The sequence below is a fragment of the Oncorhynchus tshawytscha genome, unplaced genomic scaffold (assembly GCF_018296145.1).
Source record: "Oncorhynchus tshawytscha isolate Ot180627B unplaced genomic scaffold, Otsh_v2.0 Un_contig_14125_pilon_pilon, whole genome shotgun sequence".
Lineage (NCBI taxonomy): Eukaryota > Metazoa > Chordata > Actinopteri > Salmoniformes > Salmonidae > Oncorhynchus > Oncorhynchus tshawytscha.
Genome location: NW_024608721.1, coordinates 20,001 through 44,159, shown reverse-complemented (window position 1 = coordinate 44,159; position 24,159 = coordinate 20,001). Strand labels below are relative to the sequence as shown.

Here is a 24,159-nt window from a genome sequence, read left to right as displayed (position 1 = left end):
CTGTGTTTTTGAAGAGGGGAAAGAAAGGAGAGTGAACAAACAGAGGAGAGAGAGGGGAAGATAGATAGAGAGAGAGAGAGAAAGAGAGAGAAAGAGAGAAAGAGAGAGAGGTAGAGAGAAAGAGAGAGAGGTAGAGAGAAAGAGAGGTAGAGAGAAAGAGAGGGAGGTAGAGAGAAAGAGAGGGAGGTAGAGAGAAAGAGAGAAAGAGAGGGAGGTAGAGAGAAAGAGAGGGAGGTAGAGAGATAGAGAGAAAGAGAGGGAGGTAGAGAGAAAGAGAGAGAGGTAGAGAGAAAGAGAGAGAGGTAGAGAGAAAGAGAGAGGTAGAGAGAAAGAGAGAGAGGTAGAGAGAAAGAGAGAGAGGTAGAGAGAAAGAGAGAGAGGTAGAGAGAAAGATAGAGAGGTAGAGAGAAAGAGAGAGAGGTAGAGAGAAAGAGAGAAAGAGATAGAGGTAGAGAGAAAGAGAGAGAGGTAGAGAGAAAGAGAGGGAGGTAGAGAGAAAGAGAGAAAGAGAGAGAGGTAGAGAGAAAGAGAGAAAGAGGTAGAGAGAAAGAGGTAGAGAGATAGAGGTAGAGAGAAGAGGTAGAGAGAAAGAGGTAGAGAGATAGACAGTGATAGAGAGAAAGGGAGAGAGAGGAGGATTGGAGAGTGTAAACAGAAGATATCCACACAGCAACGGGAGTGGACCGAGGCCCGACCAGGTGTAACATCCCGCTACTGGACGGAGGGAGACGGCAGAGCCATGGCGAATATAGCGGTCCAGAGGATCAAACGGGAGTTCAAAGAAGTTCTGAAAAGCGAAGAGGTTTGATAAAAAAAGATCCCTATGACTATTTACGGTTACTTATGGCAAATCGTTTAAATTTTTGTATAAACCAGGTTAAATTAAAACTGTAGTTGTTTATTTTTTGCAAGTTGTCATGCAAAGGAAAATGTCAGCTTGTGTGTTATCCAATCTGCGTTTCTGATGCAGCGGAAAACAAGCGAGGCCCAATCGAGGGGAACTTTATCGGTGATTGTGCGACAACATGTCCGGTGCGAAGTGAAAGAATGTCGGCGACACAGATCAGGAAATATCGCGGATGTTAGCCCAAGGGGACAGGCCTGGGACAGATAACAAGACAAAAACCCCATACAAACAAAAAACAAAAGCCCCTAACGACAAAATGTCAAGTGTCAGCCCAAATAGTTGTCAAGATGCTAAAAAATAGTTTGTTTTTTCCTCCCTGTGTTGACGTTTTTGTAGCTGACATTAGCTAACGAGCTGAAGGGGGAAACTTGTGTTGCTAGGTAGCTAATACAGGGTTGCTAGCTTGTTAGCTAGCCTGCTAGTTTGACAGCTGCCTTGGTGCACACCTCTTACTATGTAATAAGCCAGTGTCTTTGCTATGAAGACATTATTTATTTAGGAAGTTTTGGACCCTGTAGCTAGATAGCAAGACTGTTGTCAGTTTTTAATATAGCACATCATGAGAGACTGTTTAGTTGTTTAGCTTGCTAAATGAAAATGTGGATCTCCCATGTCCTATTTCAATAAGAACAAGGGAAGTATTGGGGCAGACAGTGGGCTACTGCTATAACTGTGTTGATGGTGTCTGATGGACGGACTGTCAATGGAGAAGGGTCCTACGGAACAACACTCTCTCTTCATCCCTCTCCCTCTCTCTTCTCCCTCTTCATCCCTCTCCCTCTCTCTCCCTCCTCATCCCTCTCCCTCTCTCTTCTCCCTCTTCATCCCTCTCCCCCCCTTCATCCCTCTCCCTCTCTCTTCATCCCTCTCCTCCTCCCTTCATCCCTCTCCCGTCATCCCTCTCCCTCTCTCTCATCCATCCCTCCCCTCCTCCATCCCTCTCTCCTCATCCCTCTCTCTCCCTCCCTCTCTCTCCATCACTCTCTTTCTCTGACAGACGAGTAAAAACCAGATCAAGGTGGATCTGGTAGATGAAAACTTCACAGAGCTGCGAGGAGAGATCGCAGGACCACCAGACACGCCGTACGAAGGTGACACACACACACCTGCTCAGTCACACACACACACACACACACACACACACACACACACACACACACACACACACACACACACACACACACACCTGCTCACCCTCACACGCACACCTGCTCTCTCACACACCTGCTCACTCATATATGCACTGTTTTTTTCTCCTTTCTAAGGCGGCAGATTTCAACTGGAAATCAAAATCCCAGAAACGTATCCCTTTAACCCTCCCAAGGTAAGAAACACATCTCTTTAATAACCCTCCCAAGGTAAGAAACACATCCCTTTAATAACCCTCCCAAGGTAAGAAACACATCCCTTTAATAACCCTCCCAAGGTAAGAAACACATCCCTTTAAGGTAAGAAACACATCCCTTTAATAACCCTCCCAAGGTAAAAACATCCCTTTAATAACATCCCTTTAATAACCCTCCCAAGGTAAGAAACACATCCCTTTAATAACCCTCCCAAGGTAAGAAACACATCCCTTTAATAACCCTCCCAAGGTAAGAAACACATCCCTTTAATAACCCTCCCAAGGTAAGAAACACATCCCTTTAATAACCCTCCCAAGGTAAGAAACACATCCCTTTAATAATCCTCCCAAGGTAAGAAACACATCCCTTTAATAACCCTCCCAAGGTAAGAAACACATCCCTTTAATAACCCTCCCAAGGTAAGAAACACATCCCTTTAATAACCCTCCCAAGGTAAGAAACACATCCCTTTAACCCTCCCAAGGTAAGAAACACATCCCTTTAATAACCCCCAAGGTAAGAAACACATCCCTTTAAGAGTCACTATGATGGTACACTACTATCTCGTGTTTAACACCCCTCTCTCTCCCCAGGTGAGGTTCATCACTAAGATCTGGCACCCCAACATCAGCTCAGTAACAGGAGCCATCTGTCTGGACATCCTCAAAGACCAGTGGTGAGTCACACATAGTTACGCCCCTCCCCTCTCCTTATAACCCCTCCTCTCTCCCTATAACTCCTCCTCCCTATAACCCCTCCTCTCTCCCTACCGCCGTCCCCCAGGGCAGCACCTCCTCTCTCTAACCCCTCCTCTCTCTAACACCTCCTCTCTCTAACCCCTCCTCTCTCCCTACAACTCCTCCTCCCTACAACTCCTCTCTATAACCCCTCTCTCCGCCCCCCCCTCTCTAGGGCAGCACCTCCTCTCTAACCCCTCCTCTCTCTCCTCTCTCCGTCCCCCAGGGCAGCACCTCCTCTCTCTAACACCTCCTCTCTCTAACCCCTCCTCTCTCTAACCCCTCCTCTCTCCGTCCCCGGGGCAGAACCTCCTCTCTCTAACCCCTCCTCTCTCGAACACCTCCTCTCTCTAACCCCTCCTCTCTCCCTACAACTCCTCCTCCCTACAACTCCTCTCTATAACCCCTCTCTCCGTCCCCCAGGGCAGCACCTCCTCTCTCTAACCCCTCCTCTCTCTAACCCCTCCTCTCTCCGTCCCCCAGGGCAGCACCTCCTCTCTCTAACACCTCCTCTCTCTAACCCCTCCTCTCTCTAACCCCTCCTCTCTCCATCCCCCAGGGCAGCACCTCCTCTCTCTAACCCCTCCTCTCTCTAACCCCTCCTCTCTCCGTCCCCGGGCAGCACCTCCACCATCTCTCTCTAACCCCTCCTCTCTCCGTCACCTCCTCTCTCTAACCCCTCCTCTCTCCCTACAACTCCTCCTCCCCTACAACTCCCCTACAACTCCTCTCTATAACCCCTCTCTCCGTCCCCCAGGGCAGCACCTCCTCTCTCTAACCCCTCCTCTCTCTAACCCCTCCTCTCTCCGTCCCCCAGGGCAGCACCTCCTCTCTCTAACCCCTCCTCTCTCTAACCCCTCCTCTCTCCGTCCCCCAGGGCAGCACCTCCTCTCTCTAACACCTCCTCTCTCTAACCCCTCCTCTCTCCATCCCCCGGGGCAGCCCCTCCTCTCTCTAACCCCTCCTCTCTCTAACCCCTCCTCTCCCCTCCTCTCCCAGGGCAGAACCTCCTCTCTATAACCCCTCCCTCTCTCTAACCCCTCCTCTTCCTGTCTCCCAGGGCAGAACCTCCTCTCTATAACCCCTCCTCTCTCTAACCCCTCCTCTTCCTGTCCCCCAGGGCAGCACCCCCTCTCTAACCCCTCCTCTCTCCAACCCCTCTTCTCTCCTAACCCCTCTTCTCTCTCTCCCAGGGCAGCACCTCCTCTCTATAACCCCTCCTCTCTCTAACCCCTCCTCTTCCTGTCTCCCACCCCTCCTCTCTCTAACCCCTCCTCTCTCTGTCTCCCAGGGCAGCACCTCCTCTCTATAACCCCTCCTCTCTCTAACCCCTCCTCTTCCTGTCTCCCAGGGCAGTACCTCCTCTCTCTAACCCCTCTTCCTGTCTCCCAGGGCAGCAGCGATGACTCTGAGGACAGTACTGTTGTCCCTCCAGGCTCTTCTGGCTGCAGCTGAACCAGACGACCCCCAGGATGCAGTAGTGGCCAATCAGGTACCGGTGTGAATCTGTCAGTGTTCCTCCTCTCCAACCAGGTACCGGTGTGAATCTGTCTGTCAGTGTTCCTCCTCTCCAACCAGGTACCGGTGTGAATCTGTCTGTCAGTGTTCCTCCTCTCCAACCAGGTACCGGTGTGAATCTGTCAGTGTTCCTCCTCTCCAACCAGGTACCGGTGTGAATCTGTCTGTCAGTGTTCCTCCTCTCCAACCAGGTACCGGTGTGAATCTGTCTGTCAGTGTTCCTCCTCTCCAACCAGGTACCGGTGTGAATCTGTCAGTGTTCCTCCTCTCCAATCAGGTACCGGTGTGAATCTGTCAGTGTTCCTCCTCTCCAACCAGGTACCGGTGTGAATCTGTCAGTGTTCCTCCTCTCCAACCAGGTACCGGTGTGAATCTGTCAGTGTTCCTCCTCTCCAACCAGGTACCGGTGTGAATCTGTCTGTCAGTGTTCCTCCTCTCCAACCAGGTACCGGTGTGAATCTGTCTGTCAGTGTTCCTCCTGTCCTCCTAACCAGGTACCGGTGTGAATCTGTCAGTGTTCCTCCTCTCCAACCAGGTACCGGTGTGAATCTGTCTGTCAGTGTTCCTCCTCTCCAACCAGGTACCGGTGTGAATCTGTCTGTCAGTGTTCCTCCTCTCCAACCAGGTACCGGTGTGAATCTGTCTGTTCCTGATGGGTTCCTCCCTGACGTCGTTCTGTAAATGGGGTTCTCCTCCCTGACGTCGTTCTGTAAATGGGTTCCTCCCTGACGTCGTTCTGTAAATGGGGTTCTTCTCTCCCAGTATAAGCAGAACCCAGAGATGTTTACGCAGACAGCCAGGTTATGGGGCCATTACTACGGTGGAGCCCCTGTTCCCGGACCAGAATACACACGGAAGATAGACAAACTCACTGCCATGGGCTTCGAAAAGGTAGGCAGACAGCTGTGTGATGTCTCTCTCTCCTGACAGAACGCTGTGTGGTGTCTCTCTCTCTCTCTGTCTCCTGACAGAATGCTGTGTGGTGTCTCTCTCTCTCCTGACAGAATGCTGTGTGGTGTCTCTCTCTCTCCTGACAGAATGCTGTGTGGTGTCTCTCTCTCTCTCTGACAGAATGCTGTGTGGTGTCTCTCTCTCCTGACAGAATGCTGTGTGGTGTCTCTCTCTCCTGACAGAATGCTGTGTGGTGTCTCTCTCTCTCTGACAGAATGCTGTGTGGTGTCTCTCTCTCTGACAGAATGCTGTGTGGTGTCTCTCTCTCTCTCTGACAGAATGCTGTGTGGTGTCTCTCTCTCCTGACAGAATGCTGTGTGGTGTCTCTCTCTCTCTGACAGAATGCTGTGTGGTGTCTCTCTCTCTCTGACAGAATGCTGACAGAATGCTGTGTGGTGTCTCTCTCTCTCTCCTGACAGAATGCTGTGTGGTGTCTCTCTCTCTCTCTGACAGAATGCTGTGTGGTGTCTCTCTCTCTCTCCTGACAGAATGCTGTGTGGTGTCTCTCTCTCTCTCTGACAGAATGCTGTGTGGTGTCTCTCTCTCTCTCTGACAGAATGCTGTGTGGTGTCTCTCTCTCTCTCTCTGACAGAATGCTGTGTGGTGTCTCTCTCTCTCTCCTGACAGAATGCTGTGTGGTGTCTCTCTCTCTCTCCTGACAGAATGCTGTGTGGTGTCTCTCTCTCTCTGACAGAATGCTGTGTGGTGTCTCTCTCTCTCCTGACAGAATGCTGTGTGGTGTCTCTCTCTCCTGACAGAATGCTGTGTGGTGTCTCTCTCTCTCTCCTGACAGAATGCTGTGTGGTGTCTCTCTCTCTCTGACAGAATGCTGTGTGGTGTCTCTCTCTCTCTCCTGACAGAATGCTGTGTGGTGTCTCTCTCTCTCTGACAGAATGCTGTGTGGTGTCTCTCTCTCTCTCTGTGTGGTGTCTCTCTGTCTCCTGACAGAATGCTGTGTGGTGTCTCTCTCTCTCTCTCTCTGACAGAATGCTGTGTGGTGTCTCTCTCTCTCTCTGTCTCCTGACAGAATGCTGTGTGGTCTCTCTCTCTGACAGAATGCTGTGTGGTGTCTCTCTCTGTCTCCTGACAGAATGCTGTGTGGTGTCTCTCTCTCTCTCTCTGACAGAATGCTGTGTGGTGTCTCTCTCTGTCTCCTGACAGAATGCTGTGTGGTGTCTCTCTCTGTCTCTCTCTCTGGCACAGAATGCTGTGTGGTGTCTCTCTCTCTCTCTCTCTGTCTCCTGACAGAATGCTGTGTGGTCTCTCTCTCCTGACAGAATGCTGTGTGGTGTCTCTCTCTCTCTCTCTCTGACAGAATGCTGTGTGGTGTCTCTCTCTCTCCTGACAGAATGCTGTGTGGTGTCTCTCTCTCTCCTGACAGAATGCTGTGTGGTGTCTCTCTCTCTCTCTGACAGAATGCTGTGTGGTGTCTCTCTCTGTCTCCTGACAGAATGCTGTGTGGTGTCTCTCTCACTCTCTCCTGACAGAATGCTGTGTGGTGTCTCTCTCTGTCTCCTGACAGAATGCTGTGTGGTGTCTCTCTCTCTCCTGACAGAATGCTGTGTGGTGTCTCTCTCTCTCTCTCTCCTGACAGAATGCTGTGTGGTGTCTCTCTCTCTCTCTCTCTCTGACAGAATGCTGTGTGGTGTCTCTCTCTCTCTCTCTCTCTCTGTCTGACAGAATGCTGTGTGGTGTCTCTCTCTCCTGACAGAATGCTGTGTGGTGTCTCTCTCTCTCTCCTGACAGAATGCTGTGTGGTGTCTCTCTCTCTCTCTCCTGACAGAATGCTGTGTGGTGTCTCTCTCTCTCTCCTGACAGAATGCTGTGTGGTGTCTCTCTCTCTCTCTCTCTGACAGAATGCTGTGTGGTGTCTCTCTCTCTGACAGAATGCTGTGTGGTGTCTCTCTCTCTCTCTCTCTCTCCTGACAGAATGCTGTGTGGTGTCTCTCTCTGTCTCCTGACAGAATGCTGTGTGGTGTCTCTCTCTCTCCTGACAGAATGCTGTGTGGTGTCTCTCTCTCTCCTGACAGAATGCTGTGTGGTGTCTCTCTCTCTCCTGACAGAATGCTGTGTGGTGTCTCTCTCTGTCTCCTGACAGAATGCTGTGTGGTGTCTCTCTCTCCTGACAGAATGCTGTGTGGTGTCTCTCTCTCTCCTGACAGAATGCTGTGTGGTGTCTCTCTGTCTCCTGACAGAATGCTGTGTGGTGTCTCTCTCTCTCTGACAGAATGCTGTGTGGTGTCTCTCTCTCTCCTGACAGAATGCTGTGTGGTGTCTCTCTCTCTCTCTCTCTCTGTCTCCTGACAGAATGCTGTGTGGTGTCTCTCTCTCTCTCTCTCTGTCTCCTGACAGAATGCTGTGTGGTGTCTCTCTCTCTCTCTCCTGACAGAATGCTGTGTGGTGTCTCTCTCTGTCTCCTGACAGAACGCTGTGTGGTGTCTCTCTCTCTCTCTCCTGACAGAATGCTGTGTGGTGTCTCTCTCTCTCTCTGACAGAATGCTGTGTGGTGTCTCTCTCTCTCTGACAGAATGCTGTGTGGTGTCTCTCTCTGTCTCCTGACAGAATGCTGTGTGGTGTCTCTCTCTCTCTGTCTCCTGACAGAATGCTGTGTGGTGTCTCTCTCTCTCTCTCCTGACAGAATGCTGTGTGGTGTCTCTCTCTCTCTCTCTCTCCTGACAGAATGCTGTGTGGTGTCTCTCTCTCTCTCTCTCTCTGTCTTCCTGACAGAATGCTGTGTGGTGTCTCTCTCTCTCTGACAGAATGCTGTGTGGTGTCTCTCTCTCTGACAGAATGCTGTGTGGTGTCTCTCTCTCTCTCTGACAGAATGCTGTGTGGTCTCTCTCTCTCTCTCTCCTGACAGAATGCTGTGTGGTGTCTCTCTCTCTCTCTCTGACAGAATGCTGTGTGGTGTCTCTCTCTCCTGACAGAATGCTGTGTGGTGTCTCTCTCTCTCTCTCTGACAGAATGCTGTGTGGTGTCTCTCTCTCTCTCTCTGACAGAATGCTGTGTGGTGTCTCTCTCTCTCTCTCTGACAGAATGCTGTGTGGTGTTCTCTCTCTCTCTCCTGACAGAATGCTGTGTGGTGTCTCTCTCTCTCTGTCTCTCCTGACAGAATGCTGTGTGGTGTCTCTCTCTCCTGACAGAATGCTGTGTGGTGTCTCTCTCTCTCTCTGACAGAATGCTGTGTGGTGTCTCTCTCTCTCCTGACAGAATGCTGTGTGGTGTCTCTCTCTCTCTGTCTCCCTGACAGAATGCTGTGTGGTGTCTCTCTCTCTCTGTCTCCCTGACAGAATGCTGTGTGGTGTCTCTCTCTCTCTCTCCTGACAGAACGCTGTGTGGTGTCTCTCTCTCTCTCTCTCCTGACAGAATGCTGTGTGGTGTCTCTCTCTCTCTCTCTCCCTGACAGAATGCTGTGTGGTGTCTCTCTCTGACAGAATGCTGTGTGGTGTCTCTCTCTCTCTCTGACAGAACGCTGTGTGGTGTCTCTCTCTCTCTCTGACAGAATGCTGTGTGGTGTCTCTCTCTCTCTCTCTGACAGAATGCTGTGTGGTGTCTCTCTCTCTCTCTCTCTCCTGACAGAATGCTCTCTCTCCTGACAGAATGCTGTGTGGTGTCTCTCTCTCTCTCCTCCTGACAGAATGCTGTGTGGTGTCTCTCTCTCTCTCTCCTGACAGAATGCTGTGTGGTGTCTCTCTCTCTCTCTCCTGACAGAATGCTGTGTGGTGTCTCTCTCTCCTGACAGAACGCTGTGTGGTGTCTCTCTGTCTCCTGACAGAATGCTGTGTGGTGTCTCTCTCTCTCTCTCTGACAGAACGCTGTGTGGTGTCTCTCTGACAGAATGCTGTGTGGTGTCTCTCTCTGTCTCCTGACAGAATGCTGTGTGGTGTCTCTCTCTCTCTCTCTGACAGAATGCTGTGTGGTGTCTCTCTCTCTCTCCTCCTGACAGAATGCTGTGTGGTGTCTCTCTCTCTCCTGACAGAACGCTGTGTGGTGTCTCTCTCTCTCCTGACAGAACGCTGTGTGGTGTCTCTCTCTCTCTCCTGACAGAATGCTGTGTGGTGTCTCTCTCTCTCTCTCTCTCTGACAGAACGCTGTGTGGTGTCTCTCTCTCTCTCTCCCTGACAGAATGCTGTGTGGTGTCTCTCTCTCTCTGACAGAACGCTGTGTGGTGTCTCTCTCTCTCCTGACAGAATGCTGTGTGGTGTCTCTCTCTCTCTGACAGAATGCTGTGTGGTGTCTCTCTCTCTCCTGACAGAATGCTGTGTGGTGTCTCTCTCTCTCTCTCTGACAGAACGCTGTGTGGTGTCTCTCTCTCTCTGACAGAATGCTGTGTGGTCTCTCTCTCTCTCCTGACAGAATGCTGTGTGGTGTCTCTCTCTCTCTCTCTCCTGACAGAACGCTGTGTGGTGTCTCTCTCTCTCTCTCTCTGACAGAACGCTGTGTGGTGTCTCTCTCTCTCTCCTGACAGAACGCTGTGTGGTGTCTCTCTCTCTCTCTCCTGACAGAACGCTGTGTGGTGTCTCTCTCTCTCTCTGTCTCCTGACAGAACGCTGTGTGGTGTCTCTCTCTCTCTCTGTCTCCTGACAGAATGCTGTGTGGTGTCTCTCTCTCTCTCCTGACAGAACGCTGTGTGGTGTCTCTCTCTCTCCTGACAGAATGCTGTGTGGTGTCTCTCTCTCTCTCTCTCCTGACAGAACGCTGTGTGGTGTCTCTCTCTCTCTCTCTCTGACAGAACGCTGTGTGGTGTCTCTCTCTCTCTCCTGACAGAACGCTGTGTGGTGTCTCTCTCTCTCTCTGACAGAACGCTGTGTGGTGTCTCTCTCTCTCTGACAGAACGCTGTGTGGTGTCTCTCTCTCTCTCTCCTGACAGAACGCTGTGTGGTGTCTCTCTCTCTCTCTGACAGAACGCTGTGTGGTGTCTCTCTCTCTCTCCTGACAGAACGCTGTGTGGTGTCTCTCTCTCTCCTGACAGAACGCTGTGTGGTGTCTCTCTCTCCTGACAGAATGCTGTGTGGTGTCTCTCTCTCTCTCTCTGACAGAATGCTGTGTGGTGTCTCTCTCTCTCCTGACAGAACGCTGTGTGGTGTCTCTCTCTCTCTCTGACAGAACGCTGTGGTGTCTCTCTCTCTCTCCTGACAGAATGCTGTGTGGTGTCTCTCTCTCTCCCTGACAGAATGCTGTGTGGTGTCTCTCTCTCTCTCCTGACAGAATGCTGTGTGGTGTCTCTCTCTCTCTGTCTCCTGACAGAATGCTGTGTGGTGTCTCTCTCTCTCCCTGACAGAATGCTGTGTGGTGTCTCTCTCTCTCCTGACAGAATGCTGTGTGGTGTCTCTCTCTCTCTGTATCCTGACAGAATGCTGTGTGGTGTCTCTCTCTCTCTATCTCTCTCTCCTGACAGAATGCTGTGTGGTGTCTCTCTCTCTCTCTCTCTCTCCTGACAGAATGCTGTAATCGCTGCCTTGTCTTCTAAATCCTGGGAGGTGGAGACGGCGACAGAACTACTCCTGAACAACTGAGAACCGGCAATAAACCCCCTCTGACCTCATCTCCCATCTGCCCTCCGATGCCTTCTCACCACAGCCCAAACTGAGCCTTGACTGGGGTTGATGTCCTACAGTTTCCAGCCCTCCCCGTCCAAGTCACTTCCTGGTATCCTTTCAGCCCAAACATCACCCCCACCAATCGCTTTCTTTTGGTTCTTCGCTTGATGAACTCTTACTTTCCGACATTGAGCTAACTGGCTGAGAGAGACGGGAGGACGCGAACCACCGGACAAAGATTTATCTGTAAATAAATATTAGTTCTTATCAAATACACGGCGGAATACTTTATTCTTCCTGGATATTGTTAAAAAAATAAAATTAAAAAAACGTAAACTGTGCGTCAGTTTTACTCACGACTAGAAGGAAATAAATTGCCTCGCTAACTATTTTGGTCGACCAGGGAGTTCGTCCGAATGTCCCGATGAAGTGACGCCTGCGTCCCCCCCCGTCCCCCCCCCCCAAAAATCCCTCTCATGCTCCTCTTTCCCAGACGAATCCTGTGTACAGTCTCTTTCTCGACGAAGAAGAAGATACCTCTTCATCAGCAGAGAAAACCACCGACCTACCGGCTGGATCTATATTTTATAAAGAAAAAAAACAAGACTCTTCCCTCTTTTCGCTGTCTTCCTGTTCCACTTCAGCACGATGACGACGGAGAAGATAAAGAACTGCACGGCAGAGTAGAGACCCCCCACCCCCCCATAAGGCTCTGGCCAAAAGTAGTGCACTGTATAGGAGATAGGCTGCCATTTTGTTTTTTTAACAACTCCGTCGGGAGTTATCAGTTTGGATTTGCTTTCTGAAGGAAACAGCAGCCGTCAGACCTGGGTTCAGATGCTATTTGAAATCTTTCAGCTTTAGTCTGCCAGATGGGAGGGGTTTGGAGTATTTTATTGGCTCGTGAAGCCAACTCAACCTAGCACAGAAAAGGGGTTTGAAATGATATTGAGGTATTTGAACCCGGCCGGCGTACAATCGCATGATTATTTATTGTGAGACTGTCAACGTTTACTTTTATTAAAAAAACAACCTGGAAAATCTGTTTTTAATGTGATTAATACATTTACACATCCCCTTTAAGGACCAGTCTTCATGTGTTTAATACATTTACACATCCCCTTTAAGGACCAGTCTTCATGTTTAATACATCCCTTTAAGGATCAGTCTTCATGTGTTTAATACATCCCTTTAAGGATCAGTCTTCATGTGTTTAATACATCCCTTTAAGGACCAGTCTTCATGTGTTTAATACATCCCTTTAAGGACCAGTCTTCATGTGTTTAATACATCCCTTTAAGGACCAGTCTTCATGTGTTTAATACATTTACACATCCCCTTTAAGGACCAGTCTTCATGTTTAATACATCCCTTTAAGGATCAGTCTTCATGTGATTAATACATCCCTTTAAGGACCAGTCTTCATGTGTTTAATACATTTACACATCCCTTTAAGGACCAGTCTTCATGTGTTTAATACATCCCTTTAAGGACCAGTCTTCATGTGTTTAATACATCCCTTTAAGGACCAGTCTTCATGTGTTTAATACATCCCTTTAAGGACCAGTCTTCATGTGTTTAATACATCCCTTTAAGGACCAGTCTTCATGTGTTTAATACATCCCTTTAAGGATCAGTCTTCATGTGTTTAATACATCCCTTTAAGGACCAGTCTTCATGTGTTTAATACATCCCTTTAAGGACCAGTCTTCATGTGTTTAATACATTTACACATCCCTTTAAGGACCAGTCTTCATGTTTAATACATCCCTTTAAGGACCAGTCTTCATGTGTTTAATACATTTACACATCCCCTTTAAGGACCAGTCTTCATGTGTTTAATACATTTACACATCCCTTTAAGGACCAGTCTTCATGTGTTTAATACATTTCCACATCCCTTTAAGGATCAGTCTTCATGTGTTTAATACATTTACACATCCCCTTTAAGGACCAGTCTTCATGTGTTTAATACATCCCTTTAAGGACCAGTCTTCATGTGTTTAATACATCCCTTTAAGGACCAGTCTTCATGTGTTTAATACATCCCTTTAAGGATCAGTCTTCATGTGTTTAATACATCCCCCCTTTAAGGACCAGTCTTCATGTGTTTAATACATCCCTTTAAGGACCAGTCTTCATGTGTTTAATACATCCCCTTACACCAGTCTTCATGTTTTAATACATCCCTTTAAGGACCAGTCTTCATGTTTAATACATCCCTTTAAGGATCAGTCTTCATGTGATTAATACATCCCTTTAAGGACCAGTCTTCATGTGTTTAATACATTTACACATCCCCTTTAAGGACCAGTCTTCATGTGTTTAATACATCCCTTTAAGGATCAGTCTTCATGTGTTTAATACATTTACACATCCCCTTTAAGGACCAGTCTTCATGTGTTTAATACATTTACACATCCCCTTTAAGGACCAGTCTTCATGTGTTTAATACATCCCTTTAAGGACCAGTCTTCATGTGTTTAATACATCCCTTTAAGGACCAGTCTTCATGTGTTTAATACATCCCTTTAAGGACCAGTCTTCATGTGTTTAATACATCCCTTTAAGGACCAGTCTTCATGTGTTTAATACATCCCTTTAAGGACCAGTCTTCATGTGTTTAATACATCCCTTTAAGGACCAGTCTTCATGTGTTTAATACATCCCTTTAAGGATCAGTCTAATACATCCCTTTAAGGACCAGTCTTCATGTGTTTAATACATCTACACATCCCCTTTAAGGATCAGTCTTCATGTGTTTTAATACATCCCTTTAAGGACCAGTCTGTGGTTTTGTAAAAAGGACCATTCATCAATTTCAAAAAATATTGTGTCTCACACCAGCGATCTTTAAATGACTGATCCAACGCTCGAACCGCTGTCCACTTCCTGGAGGTCTAGTCTACCTGCTGTAGTAACCTACTGGGGGTCTAGTCTACCTGCTGTAGTAACCTACTGGAGGTCTAGTCTACCTGCTGTAGTAACCTACTGGGGGTCTAGTCTACCTGCTGTAGTAACCTACTGGGGGTCTAGTCTACCTGCTGTAGTAACCTACTGGAGGTCTAGTCTACCTCTACCTACTGGGGTCTGTCTACCTCCTGTAGTAACCTCCTGGGGGTCTAGTCTACCTACCGGCTGTCCAGCTGTCCACCTCCTGTAGTAACCTACTGGGGGTCTAGTCTACCTGCTGTAGTAACCTACTGGGGGTCTAGTCTACCTGCTGTAGTAACCTGGAGGTCTACCTCCTGTAGTAACCTACTGGGGGTCTAGTCTACCTGCTGTAGTAACCTACTGGAGGTCTAGTCTACCTCCTGTAGTAACCTACTGGGGGTCTAGTCTACCTCCTGTAGTAACCTACTGGGGGTCTAGTCTACCTGCTGAAGTAACCTACTGGGGGTCTAGTCTACCTGCTGTAGTAACCTACTGGGGGTCTAGTCTACCTGCTGAAGTAACCTACTGGGGGTCTAGTCTACCTCCTGTAGTAACCTACTGGAGGTCTAGTCTACCTCCTGTAGTAACCTACTGGAGGTCTAGTCTACCTCCTGTAGTAACCTCCTGTAGTAACCTACTGGAGGTCTAGTCTACCTCCTGTAGTAACCTCCTGGGGGTCTAGTCTACCTGCTGTCCACCTCCTGTAGTAACCTCCTGGGGGTCTAGTCTACCTGCTGTCCACCTCCTGTAGTAACCTACTGGGGGCCTAGTCTACCTGCTGTAGTAACCTACTGGGGGTCTAGTCTACCTGCTGTAGTAACCTACTGGGGGTCTAGTCTACCTGCTGAAGTAACCTACTAGGGGTCTAGTCTACCTCCTGTAGTAACCTACTGGGGGTCTAGTATACCTGCTGAAGTAACCTACTGGGGGTCTAGTCTACCTCCTGTAGTAATCTACTGGAGGTCTGGGTTACCTGCTGTAGTAACCTACTGGGGGTCTAGTCTACCTGCTGTAGTAACCTACTGGGGGTCTAGTCCACCTCCTGTAGTAACCTACTAGGGGTCTAGTCTACCTGCTGTAGTAACCTACTGGGGGTCTAGTCTACCTGCTGTAGTAACCTACTGGGGGTCTAGTCTACCTGCTGTAGTAACCTACTGGGGGTCTAGTCCACCTCCTGTAGTAACCTACTAGGGGTCTAGTCTACCTGCTGTCTACCTCCTGTAGTAACCTCCTGGGGGTCTAGTCTACCTGCTGTCCACCTCCTGTAGTAACCTACTGGGGGTCTAGTCTACCTGCTGTAGTAACCTACTGGGGGTCTAGTCTACCTGCTGTAGTAACCTACTGGGGGTCTAGTCTACCTGCTGTAGTAACCTACTGGGGGTCTAGTCTACCTCCTGTAGTAACCTACTGGGGGTCTAGTCTACCTCCTGTAGTAACCTACTGGGGGTCTAGTATACCTGCTGAAGTAACCTACTGGGGGTCTAGTCTACCTGCTGAAGTAACCTACTGGGGGTCTAGTCTACCTCCTGTAGTAACCTACTGGGGGTCTAGTCTACCTACTGGGGGTCTAGTCCACCTCCTGTAGTAACCTCCTGGAGGTCTGGGTTACCTGCTGTCCACCTCCTGTAGTAACCTACTGGGGGTCTAGTTCACCTCCTGTAGTAACCTACTGGAGGTCTAGTCCACCTCCTGTAGTAACCTCCTGGAGGTCTGGGTTACCTGCTGTCCACTGCAAACGGAAGTATTGGAGAATCGACTCTTGATGGACAGTGGAATGTTTCTTGGTCTGAAGTATAACACAGTATTTGCATTACATCTAAAAAATGATTTTATTTTCTGCTTAAAAATTAAATGTGAAAACCCATCCTGAAACATCTGCATCAAGGCAGAAATAAAAACACTTTTCTGACTAAAATATAGAAATAAACTTGCAAGTGTAACGGATGTGAAACGGCTAGCTTAGTTAGCGGTGGTTCTGGTGTAACGGATGTGAAACGGCTAGCTTAGTTAGCGGTGGTACTGGTGTAACGGATGTGAAACGGCTAGCTTAGTTAGCGGTGGTACTGGTGTAACGGATGTGAAACGGCTAGCTTAGTTAGCGGTGGTACTGGTGTAACGGATGTGAAACGGCTAGCTTAGTTAGCGGTGGTACTGGTGTAACGGATGTGAAACGGCTAGCTTAGTTAGCGGTGGTTCTGGTGTAACGGATGTGAAACGGCTAGCTTAGTTAGCGGTGGTTCTGGTGTAACGGATGTGAAACGGCTAGCTTAGTTAGCGGTGGTTCTGGTGTAACGGATGTGAAACGGCTAGCTTAGTTAGCGGTGGTTCTGGTGTAGGATTAAACGCTAGCTTAGTTAGGTGGTCTGGTGTAACGGATGTGAAACGGCTAGCTTAGTTAGCGGTGGTTCTGGTGTAACGGATGTGAAACGGCTAGCTTAGTTAGCGGTGGTGCTGGTGTAACGGATGTGAAACGGCTAGCTTAGTTAGCGGTGGTTCTGGTGTAACGGATGTGAAACGGCTAGCTTAGTTAGCGGTGGTTCTGGTGTAACGGATGTGAAACGGCTAGCTTAGTTAGCGGTGGTTCTGGTGTAACGGATGTGAAACGGCTAGCTTAGTTAGCGGTGGTTCTGGTGTAACGGATGTGAAACGGCTAGCTTAGTTAGCGGTGGTTCTGGTGTAACGGATGTGAAACGGCTAGCTTAGTTAGCGGTGGTGCTGGTGTAACGGATGTGAAACAGCTAGCTTAGTTAGCGGTGGTGCTGGTGTAATGGATGTGAAACGGCTAACCTAGTTAGCGTTGGTTCTGGTGTAACGGATGTGAAACGGCTAGCTTAGTTAGCGTTGGTACTGGTGTAACGGATGTGAAACGGCTAGCTTAGTTAGCGGTGGTTCTGGTGTAACGGATGTGAAACGGCTAGCTTAGTTAGCGGTGGTTCTGGTGTAACGGATGTGAAACGGCTAGCTTAGTTAGCGGTGTTCGCGCTAAATAGCGTTTCAATTGGTGACGTCACTTGCTCTGAGACCTTGAAGTAGTAGTTCCCTTTGCTCTGCAAGGGCTGCGGTTTTTGTGGAGCGATGGGTAACGATGCTTCGAGGGGTGACTGTTGTTGATGTGTGCAGAGGGACCCGGGTATGGGCGAGGGGACGGTCTAAAGTTATACTGTTACATTGTAAAAGAGAATCACATTTTATAGAGCAAGCGATCACAGATCAGATGGAATCCATCTCCCTGGGAAGGCCAGGGGAGAGCAAGATCGATCACAGATCAGCTGGTATCTCTAATGGCACTTCTCAGACCAAATGTGTAGAAGATGCTGTAACATAACTAACTGAAGCCCCCAAGTAATTAACCAAGACTTAAATTTCAATACAAATTTTAATTTCAAAGTTCTCAATGTTTTGACTGCTAAAAAGATAACGAAAGGAAAATAACAAGTGATGTTTGTCTCTTCATCAGTTATCCCCTGCTTGTACACCGCTTTCTCTGAAGAGTGCCCAAATTCCTTCTCTCCTTCCCTTTCTCCTTCCTCCCTTCCCTCCTCAAACAAGTGTGAGAAAGAACTGTGTGTGTGTTTATCAGACAGCCAAACATACAGTATATATATATGGCTTAAGTACATAATAGCCAAGTTTAAAACTATATAAAATAAACACACTGATGATAGAGAGACAGGAAGGAGGGGACAGAGAGAGACAGGAAGGAGGGGACAGAGAGAGAGACAGGAAGGAGGGGACAGAGAGAGAGACAGGAAGGAGGGGACAGAGAGAGAGACAGGAAGGAGGGGACAGAGAGAGAGACAGGAAGGAGAGGACAGAGAGAGAGACAGGAAGGAGGGGACAGAGAGAGAGACAGGAAGGAGAGGACAGAGAGAGAGACAGGAAGGAGAGGACAGAGAGAGAGACAGGAAGGAGAGGACAGAGAGAGAGACAGGAAGGAGAGGACAGAGAGAGAGGAAGGAGAGGACAGGAAGGGAAGGAGGACAGAGAGAGAGACAGGAAGGAGACAGAGACAGGAGAGAGAGAGAGACAGGAGGGGGACAGAGAGGAAGGAGGGGACAGAGAGAGACAGGAAGGAGGGGACAGAGAGAGACAGGAAGGAGGGACAGAGAGAGAGGAAGGAGGGGACAGAGAAAGGGGGACAGGAGGAAGGGGGACAGAGAGAGACAGGAAGGGGGACAGAGAGAGACAGGAAGGGGGACAGAGAGAGACAGGAAGGGGGGGACAGAGAGAGGAAGGAGGGGACAGAGAGAGACAGGAAGGAGGGGACAGAGGAGGAAGAGGCAGTATATCCTGGGGGGGAAATTTAATAAGCAACAACTTGTTTTGTCATCAAAACCAGATTAAAACGGTTTGGAAATATTTCTTTTCAAAACAACCGCTCCACAAAAGATAAAGAGCAACGAAAACAATGTTTGAGATTAAGACCCACATACAATGGAGAATCAGATCAGGACTACGAGAGAGAGAGAGAGAGAGAGAGAGAGAGAGAGAGAGAGAGAGAGAGAGAGAGAGAGAGAGAGAGAGAGAGAGGGTCTTGATCTGGGCTGCAGTGGTCTGCTGTTTACCTGAAACAAGAAGAGAGAGAGAGAGAGACCAATAGAGATTTAGCTGAAGAGAGAGAAAGAGAGAGTTTCTTTAGGGTCTTGATCTGGGCTGCAGTGGTCTGCTGTTTACCTGAAACAAGAAGAGAGGACCTTAGAGACCTGCACAGTACACACACACACACACACACACTCTATTATTCTATATAGCAACAAAACAATAGACAGTTTAATTTATTTAGCTGAAATGTGTAGGATCTGTCTCCCCTCACCTCACCAGGTCTAGGATCTGTCTCCCCTCACCTCACCAGGTCTAGGATCTGTCTCTCCTCACCTCACCAGGTCTAGGATCTGTCTCCCCTCACCTCACCAGGTCTAGGATCTGTCTCTCCTCACCTCACCAGGTCTAGGATCTGTCTCTCCTCACCTCACCAGGTCTAGGATCTGTCTCTCCTCACCTCACCAGGTCTAGGATCTGTCTCTCCTCAGGTCTAGGATCTGTCTCTCCTCACCTCACCAGGTCTAGGATCTGTCTCTCCTCACCAGGTCTCACCAGGTCTAGGATCTGTCTCTCCTCACCTCACCAGGTCTAGGATCTGTCTCCTCACCTCACCAGGTCTAGGATCTGTCTCTCCTCACCTCACCAGGTCTAGGATCTGTCTCTCCTCACCTCACCAGGTCTAGGATCTGTCTCTCCTCACCTCACCAGGTCTAGGATCTGTCTCTCCTCACCAGGTCTAGGATCACCAGGTCTAGGATCTGTCTCTCCTCACCTCACCAGGTCTAGGATCTGTCTCTCCTCACCTCACCAGGTCTAGGATCTGTCTCTCCTCACCTCACCAGGTCTAGGATCTGTCTCTCCTCACCTCACCAGGTCTAGGATCTGTCTCTCCTCACCTCACCAGGTCTAGGATCTGTCTCCCTCACCTCACCAGGTCTAGGATCTGTCTCCCCTCACCTCACCAGGTCTAGGATCTGTCTCTCCTCACCTCACCAGGTCTAGGATCTGTCTCTCCTCACCAGGTCTAGGATCTGTCTCTCCTCACCTCACCAGGTCTAGGATCTGTCTCTCCTCACCTCACCAGGTCTAGGATCTGTCTCTCCTCACCTCACCAGGTCTAGGATCTGTCTCTCCTCACCTCACCAGGTCTAGGATCTGTCTCTCCTCACCTCACCAGGTCTAGGATCTGTCTCTCCTCACCTCACCAGGTCTAGGATCTGTCTCTCCTCACCTCACCAGGTCTAGGATCTGTCTCTCCTCACCTCACCAGGTCTAGGATCTGTCTGTCTCCCTCACTCACCAGGTCTACTGTCTCACCAGGTCTAGGATCTGTCTCTCCTCACCTCACCAGGTCTGTCTCTCCTCACCTCACCAGGATCTGTCTCTCCACCTCACCAGGTCTAGGATCTGTCTCTCCTCACCTCACCAGGTCTAGGATCTGTCTCTCCTCACCTCACCAGGTCTAGGATCTGTCTCTCCTCACCTCACCAGGTCTAGGATCTGTCTCTCCTCACCTCACCAGGTCTAGGATCTGTCTCTCCTCACCTCACCAGGTCTAGGATCTGTCTCTCCTCTCACCAGGTCTAGGATCTGTCTCTCCTCACCTCACCAGGTCTAGGATCTGTCTCTCCTCACCTCACCAGGTCTAGGATCTGTCTCTCCTCACCTCACCAGGTCTAGGATCTGTCTCTCCTCTCACCAGGTCTAGGATCTGTCTCTCCTCACCTCACCAGGTCTAGGATCTGTCTCTCCTCACCTCACCAGGTCTAGGATCTGTCTCTCCTCACCTCACCAGGTCTAGGATCTGTCTCTCCTCACCTCACCAGGTCTAGGATCTGTCTCTCCTCACCTCACCAGGTCTAGGATCTGTCTCTCCTCACCTCACCAGGTCTAGGATCTGTCTCTCCTCACCTCACCAGGTCTAGGATCTGTCTCTCCTCACCTCACCAGGTCTAGGATCTGTCTCTCCTCACCTCACCAGGTCTAGGATCTGTCTCTCACCAGGTCTAGGTCTGTCTCTCCTCAGGAGGTCTGGATCTGTCTCTCCTCACCTCACCAGGTCTAGGATCTGTCTCTCCTCACCTCACCAGGTCTAGGATCTGTCTCTCCTCACCACCAGGTCTAGGATCTGTCTCTCCTCACCTCACCAGGTCTAGGATCTGTCTCTCCTCACCTCACCAGGTCTAGGATCTGTCTCTCCTCACCAGGTCACCAGGTCTAGGATCTGTCTCTCCTCACCTCACCAGGTCTAGGATCTGTCTCTCCTCACCTCACCAGGTCTAGGATCTGTCTCTCCTCACCTCACCAGGTCTAGGATCTGTCTCTCCTCACCTCACCAGGTCTAGGATCTGTCTCTCCTCACCTCACCAGGTCTAGGATCTGTCTCTCCTCACCTCACCAGGTCTAGGATCTGTCTCTCCTCACCTCACCAGGTCTAGGATCTGTCTCTCCTCACCTCACCAGGTCTAGGATCTGTCTCTCCTCACCTCACCAGGTCTAGGATCTGTCTCTCCTCACCTCACCAGGTCTAGGATCTGTCTCTCCTCACCTCACCAGGTCTAGGATCTGTCTCTCCTCACCTCACCAGGTCTAGGATCTGTCTCTCCTCACCTCACCAGGTCTAGGATCTGTCTCTCCTCACCTCACCAGGTCTAGGATCTGTCTCTCCTCACCTCACCAGGTCTAGGATCTGTCTCTCCTCACCTCACCAGGTCTAGGATCTGTCTCTCCTCACCTCACCAGGTCTAGGATCTGTCTCTCCTCACCTCACCAGGTCTAGGATCTGTCTCTCCTCACCTCACCAGGTCTAGGATCTGTCTCTCCTCACCTCACCAGGTCTAGGATCTGTCTCCTCACCTCACCAGGTCTAGGATCTGTCTCTCCTCACCTCACCAGGTCTAGGATCTGTCTCTCCTCACCTCACCAGGTCTAGGATCTGTCTCTCCTCACCTCACCAGGTCTAGGATCTGTCTCTCACCTCACCTCACCAGGTCTAGGATCTGTCTCTCCTCACCTCACCAGGTCTAGGATCTGTCTCTCCTCACCTCACCAGGTCTAGGATCTGTCTCTCCTCACCTCACCAGGTCTAGGATCTGTCTCTCCTCACCTCACCAGGTCTAGGATCTGTCTCTCCTCACCTCACCAGGTCTAGGATCTGTCTCCCCTCTGCAGATCTAGGATCTGTCTCTCCTCACCTCACCAGGTCTAGGATCTGTCTCCCCTCTGCAGATCTAGGATCTGTCTCTCCTCACCTCTGCAGGTCTAGGATCTGCGTCACATCCTCAGCTTTAGGGATCTTGATGGAGTTTGGCTCCCCCGAGGGGGCGGAGTCCTGGGCAGGTGCCGCCCTCTTCCTGCCTTTGCCTGCCCCTCCTTCCTTCTCATTGGCCAGAGGGGAGGGTATGGCCTTGGGGGCGTCCGCGGCGAGGTTTGGGGATGGTTGACACACCTGTGGTGAGGTCAGAGGTCACTGTGTCCTCCTGAGAGAGAGAGGAGAGGATGTGAAGTTTTAAAAATATACAAAATTAGAGAAGGAAAAAATATGAGGTTTCACAGGGTTAAATGAACTAATGAGGGGTCAGTTTAGGGGGCCTGAGGGGTCAGTTTAGGGGGTCTGAGGGGTCCGTTTAGGTGGTCTGAGGGGACAGTTTAGGGGTCTGAGGGGAGTTTAGTCTGAGGGGGACAGTTTATGGGGTCTGAGGGGTCAGTTCAGGGGGTCTGAGGGGTCAGTTTAGGGGGTCTGAGGGGTCAGTTTAGGTGGTCTGTTTAGGTCTGAGGGGTCAGTTTAGGTGGTCTGAGGGGTCAGTTTAGGTGGTCTGAGGGGTCAGTTTAGGTCAGGAGGAATCAAAGACCTTTCCTTCTCTCTCACCTTCCCGTCGTCCGTCTTGGTGATAACAGGGTTCTCTTCATTCTCTCTCGCCCCGCCCTCTGACGACTCCGTCACAACATCCCTACAGGACAGGAAGGGGATTAACATCAACAGGAAGTTTGAGTTTAGGCGTATGTCTATATTAATGGTTTGTGTTCAGGTGTAAAAATGTTTTATTTTATTATTATAGTGTCATGCTTCTTCTAGGAGGCCTAGCCCGCAGGAGGAGGACTAGCCCGCAGGAGGAGAAGGAGGACTAGCCCGCAGGAGGAGGAGGAGGACTAGCCCGCAGGAGGAGGACTAGCCCGCAGGAGGAGGACTAGCCCGCAGGAGAAGGACTAGCCCGCAGGAGGAGGAGGACTAGCCCGCAGGAGGACTAGCCCGCAGGAGGACTAGCCCGCAGGAGGACTAGCCCGCAGGAGGAGGAGGACTAGCCCGCAGGAGGACTAGGCAGGAGGACTAGCCCGCAGGAGGACTAGCCCGCAGGAGGACTAGCCCGCAGGAGGACTAGCCCGCAGGAGGACTAGCCCTAGCCCGCAGGAGGACTAGCCCTAGCCCGCAGGAGAGGAGGCCTAGCCCGCAGGAGAGGAGGCCTAGCCCGCAGGAGAGGAGGCCTAGCCCGTAGGAGGTACATGGCCTCTAGCCCGCAGACAGTACATGGCCTCTCCTCAACCAGACAGTGCATGGCCTCTCCTCTTCATCTCTCCTAAATCAGACAGTGCATGGCGGTCTGAAGGTGTGTTACCTGGTCTTGGTAACAGGAGAGCTGGGCTGGGAGTGGGTACTGGTGTTGCTGTCTGAGCCGGTGGTCTTGTTGTAGACTCTCCTACCTGGCACCGTCAGAGTCTTATTCACTGTAGACAAGACAGGAGATGGCTTTGGCTGGGGAGAGGAGGGGGAGAGAGAGAGAGAGAGAGAGAGAGAGAGGAGGGGGAGAGAGGAGGAGGGGGGGGAGAGGAGGGGGGGAGAGAGAGAGAGAGAGGGGGAGAGAGGAGGAGAGAGGAGGGGGGGGGGAGGGGGGGAGAGAGAGAGAGAGGGGGGCATAGAGAGAGAGAGGAGGGGGCATAGAGAGAGAGAGAGAGAGGGGGGGCAAAGACAGAGAGAGAGAGGGAGCAAAGAGAGAGAGAGAGAGAGAGGGGGGGGGGCATAGACAGAGAGAGAGAGGGAGCAAAGAGAGAGAGAGAGAGAGAGGGGGGGCATAGAGAGAGAAGGGGCAAAGAGAGAGAGAGAGGGCAAAGACAGAGAGAGAGAGAGAGCAAAGAGAGAGAGAGAGAGAGAGCAAAGAGAGAGAGAGAGCAAAGAGAGAGAGAGAGCAAAGAGAGAGAGAGAGCAAGAGAGAAAGAGAGAGAGAGAGAGAGAGAGAGAAAAGAGAGAGAGAGAAAGAGAGAGAGAGAGAGAGAGAGAGAGAGAGAGAGAGAGAGAGAGAGAGAGAGAGAGAGAGAGAGAGAGAGAGAGAGAGAGAGAGAGAGAGAGAGAGAGAGAGAGAGAGAGAGAGAGAGAGAGAGAGAGAGAGGCAAAGATATAATCTAGATATTATACAGGTACATAGAACAGGTTATTAAGATATAATCTAGATATTGTACATAGAACAGGTTATTAAGATATAATCTAGATATTATACAGAATAGAACAGATTTTAAAGATATAATCTAGATATTATACAGGTACATAGAACAGGTTATTAAGATATAATCTAGATATTATACAGGTACATAGAACAGGTTATTAAAGATATAATCTAGATATTATACAGGTACATAGAACAGGTTATTAAGATATAATCTAGATATTATACAGGTACATAGAACAGATTTTA

The 24,159-nt window shown here is 49.9% G+C and overlaps 2 protein-coding genes across 10 annotated transcripts in view; one reads left to right on the top strand and one right to left on the bottom strand.

Annotated features, from left to right (window-relative positions):
* The first annotated feature begins 547 nt into the window (after nucleotides 1–547).
* LOC121843761 (ubiquitin-conjugating enzyme E2 K-like) lies at nucleotides 548–12,040 on the top strand. Of its 9 annotated transcripts, none has more exons than XM_042313564.1 (7): nucleotides 549–802; nucleotides 1,905–1,998; nucleotides 2,173–2,231; nucleotides 2,847–2,929; nucleotides 4,383–4,482; nucleotides 5,280–5,399; nucleotides 10,901–12,040. In XM_042313564.1, the coding sequence occupies exons 1-7, from the start codon at nucleotides 740–742 to the stop codon at nucleotides 10,973–10,975; spliced, it is 594 nt and encodes a 197-aa protein (XP_042169498.1). In that variant the 5' UTR covers nucleotides 549–739; the 3' UTR covers nucleotides 10,976–12,040. The 9 variants fall into 9 exon arrangements, with proteins under 9 accessions (XP_042169499.1, XP_042169498.1, XP_042169497.1 ...); XM_042313563.1 differs by having other exon boundaries at nucleotides 550–802; nucleotides 5,271–5,399; XM_042313570.1 differs by lacking the exons at nucleotides 549–802; nucleotides 1,905–1,998 and adding exons at nucleotides 2,266–2,333; nucleotides 2,435–2,706 and having other exon boundaries at nucleotides 2,206–2,231; nucleotides 2,770–2,929; nucleotides 5,271–5,399.
* Nucleotides 12,041–18,531: 6,491 nt separating this feature from the next.
* LOC121843763 (sister chromatid cohesion protein PDS5 homolog A-like) overlaps nucleotides 18,532–24,159 on the bottom strand; it is a 20,503-nt gene continuing 14,875 nt past the window's right edge. The window contains exons 6-9 of the mRNA XM_042313578.1: nucleotides 23,089–23,225; nucleotides 22,344–22,425; nucleotides 21,727–21,954; nucleotides 18,532–18,607 (exon numbers count right to left, since the gene is read on the bottom strand). Of these exons, the coding sequence (XP_042169512.1) occupies nucleotides 21,856–21,954; nucleotides 22,344–22,425; nucleotides 23,089–23,225 (318 nt within the window). The 3' untranslated portion in view covers nucleotides 18,532–18,607; nucleotides 21,727–21,855. The remainder of the gene's footprint in view (nucleotides 18,608–21,726; nucleotides 21,955–22,343; nucleotides 22,426–23,088; nucleotides 23,226–24,159) is intronic.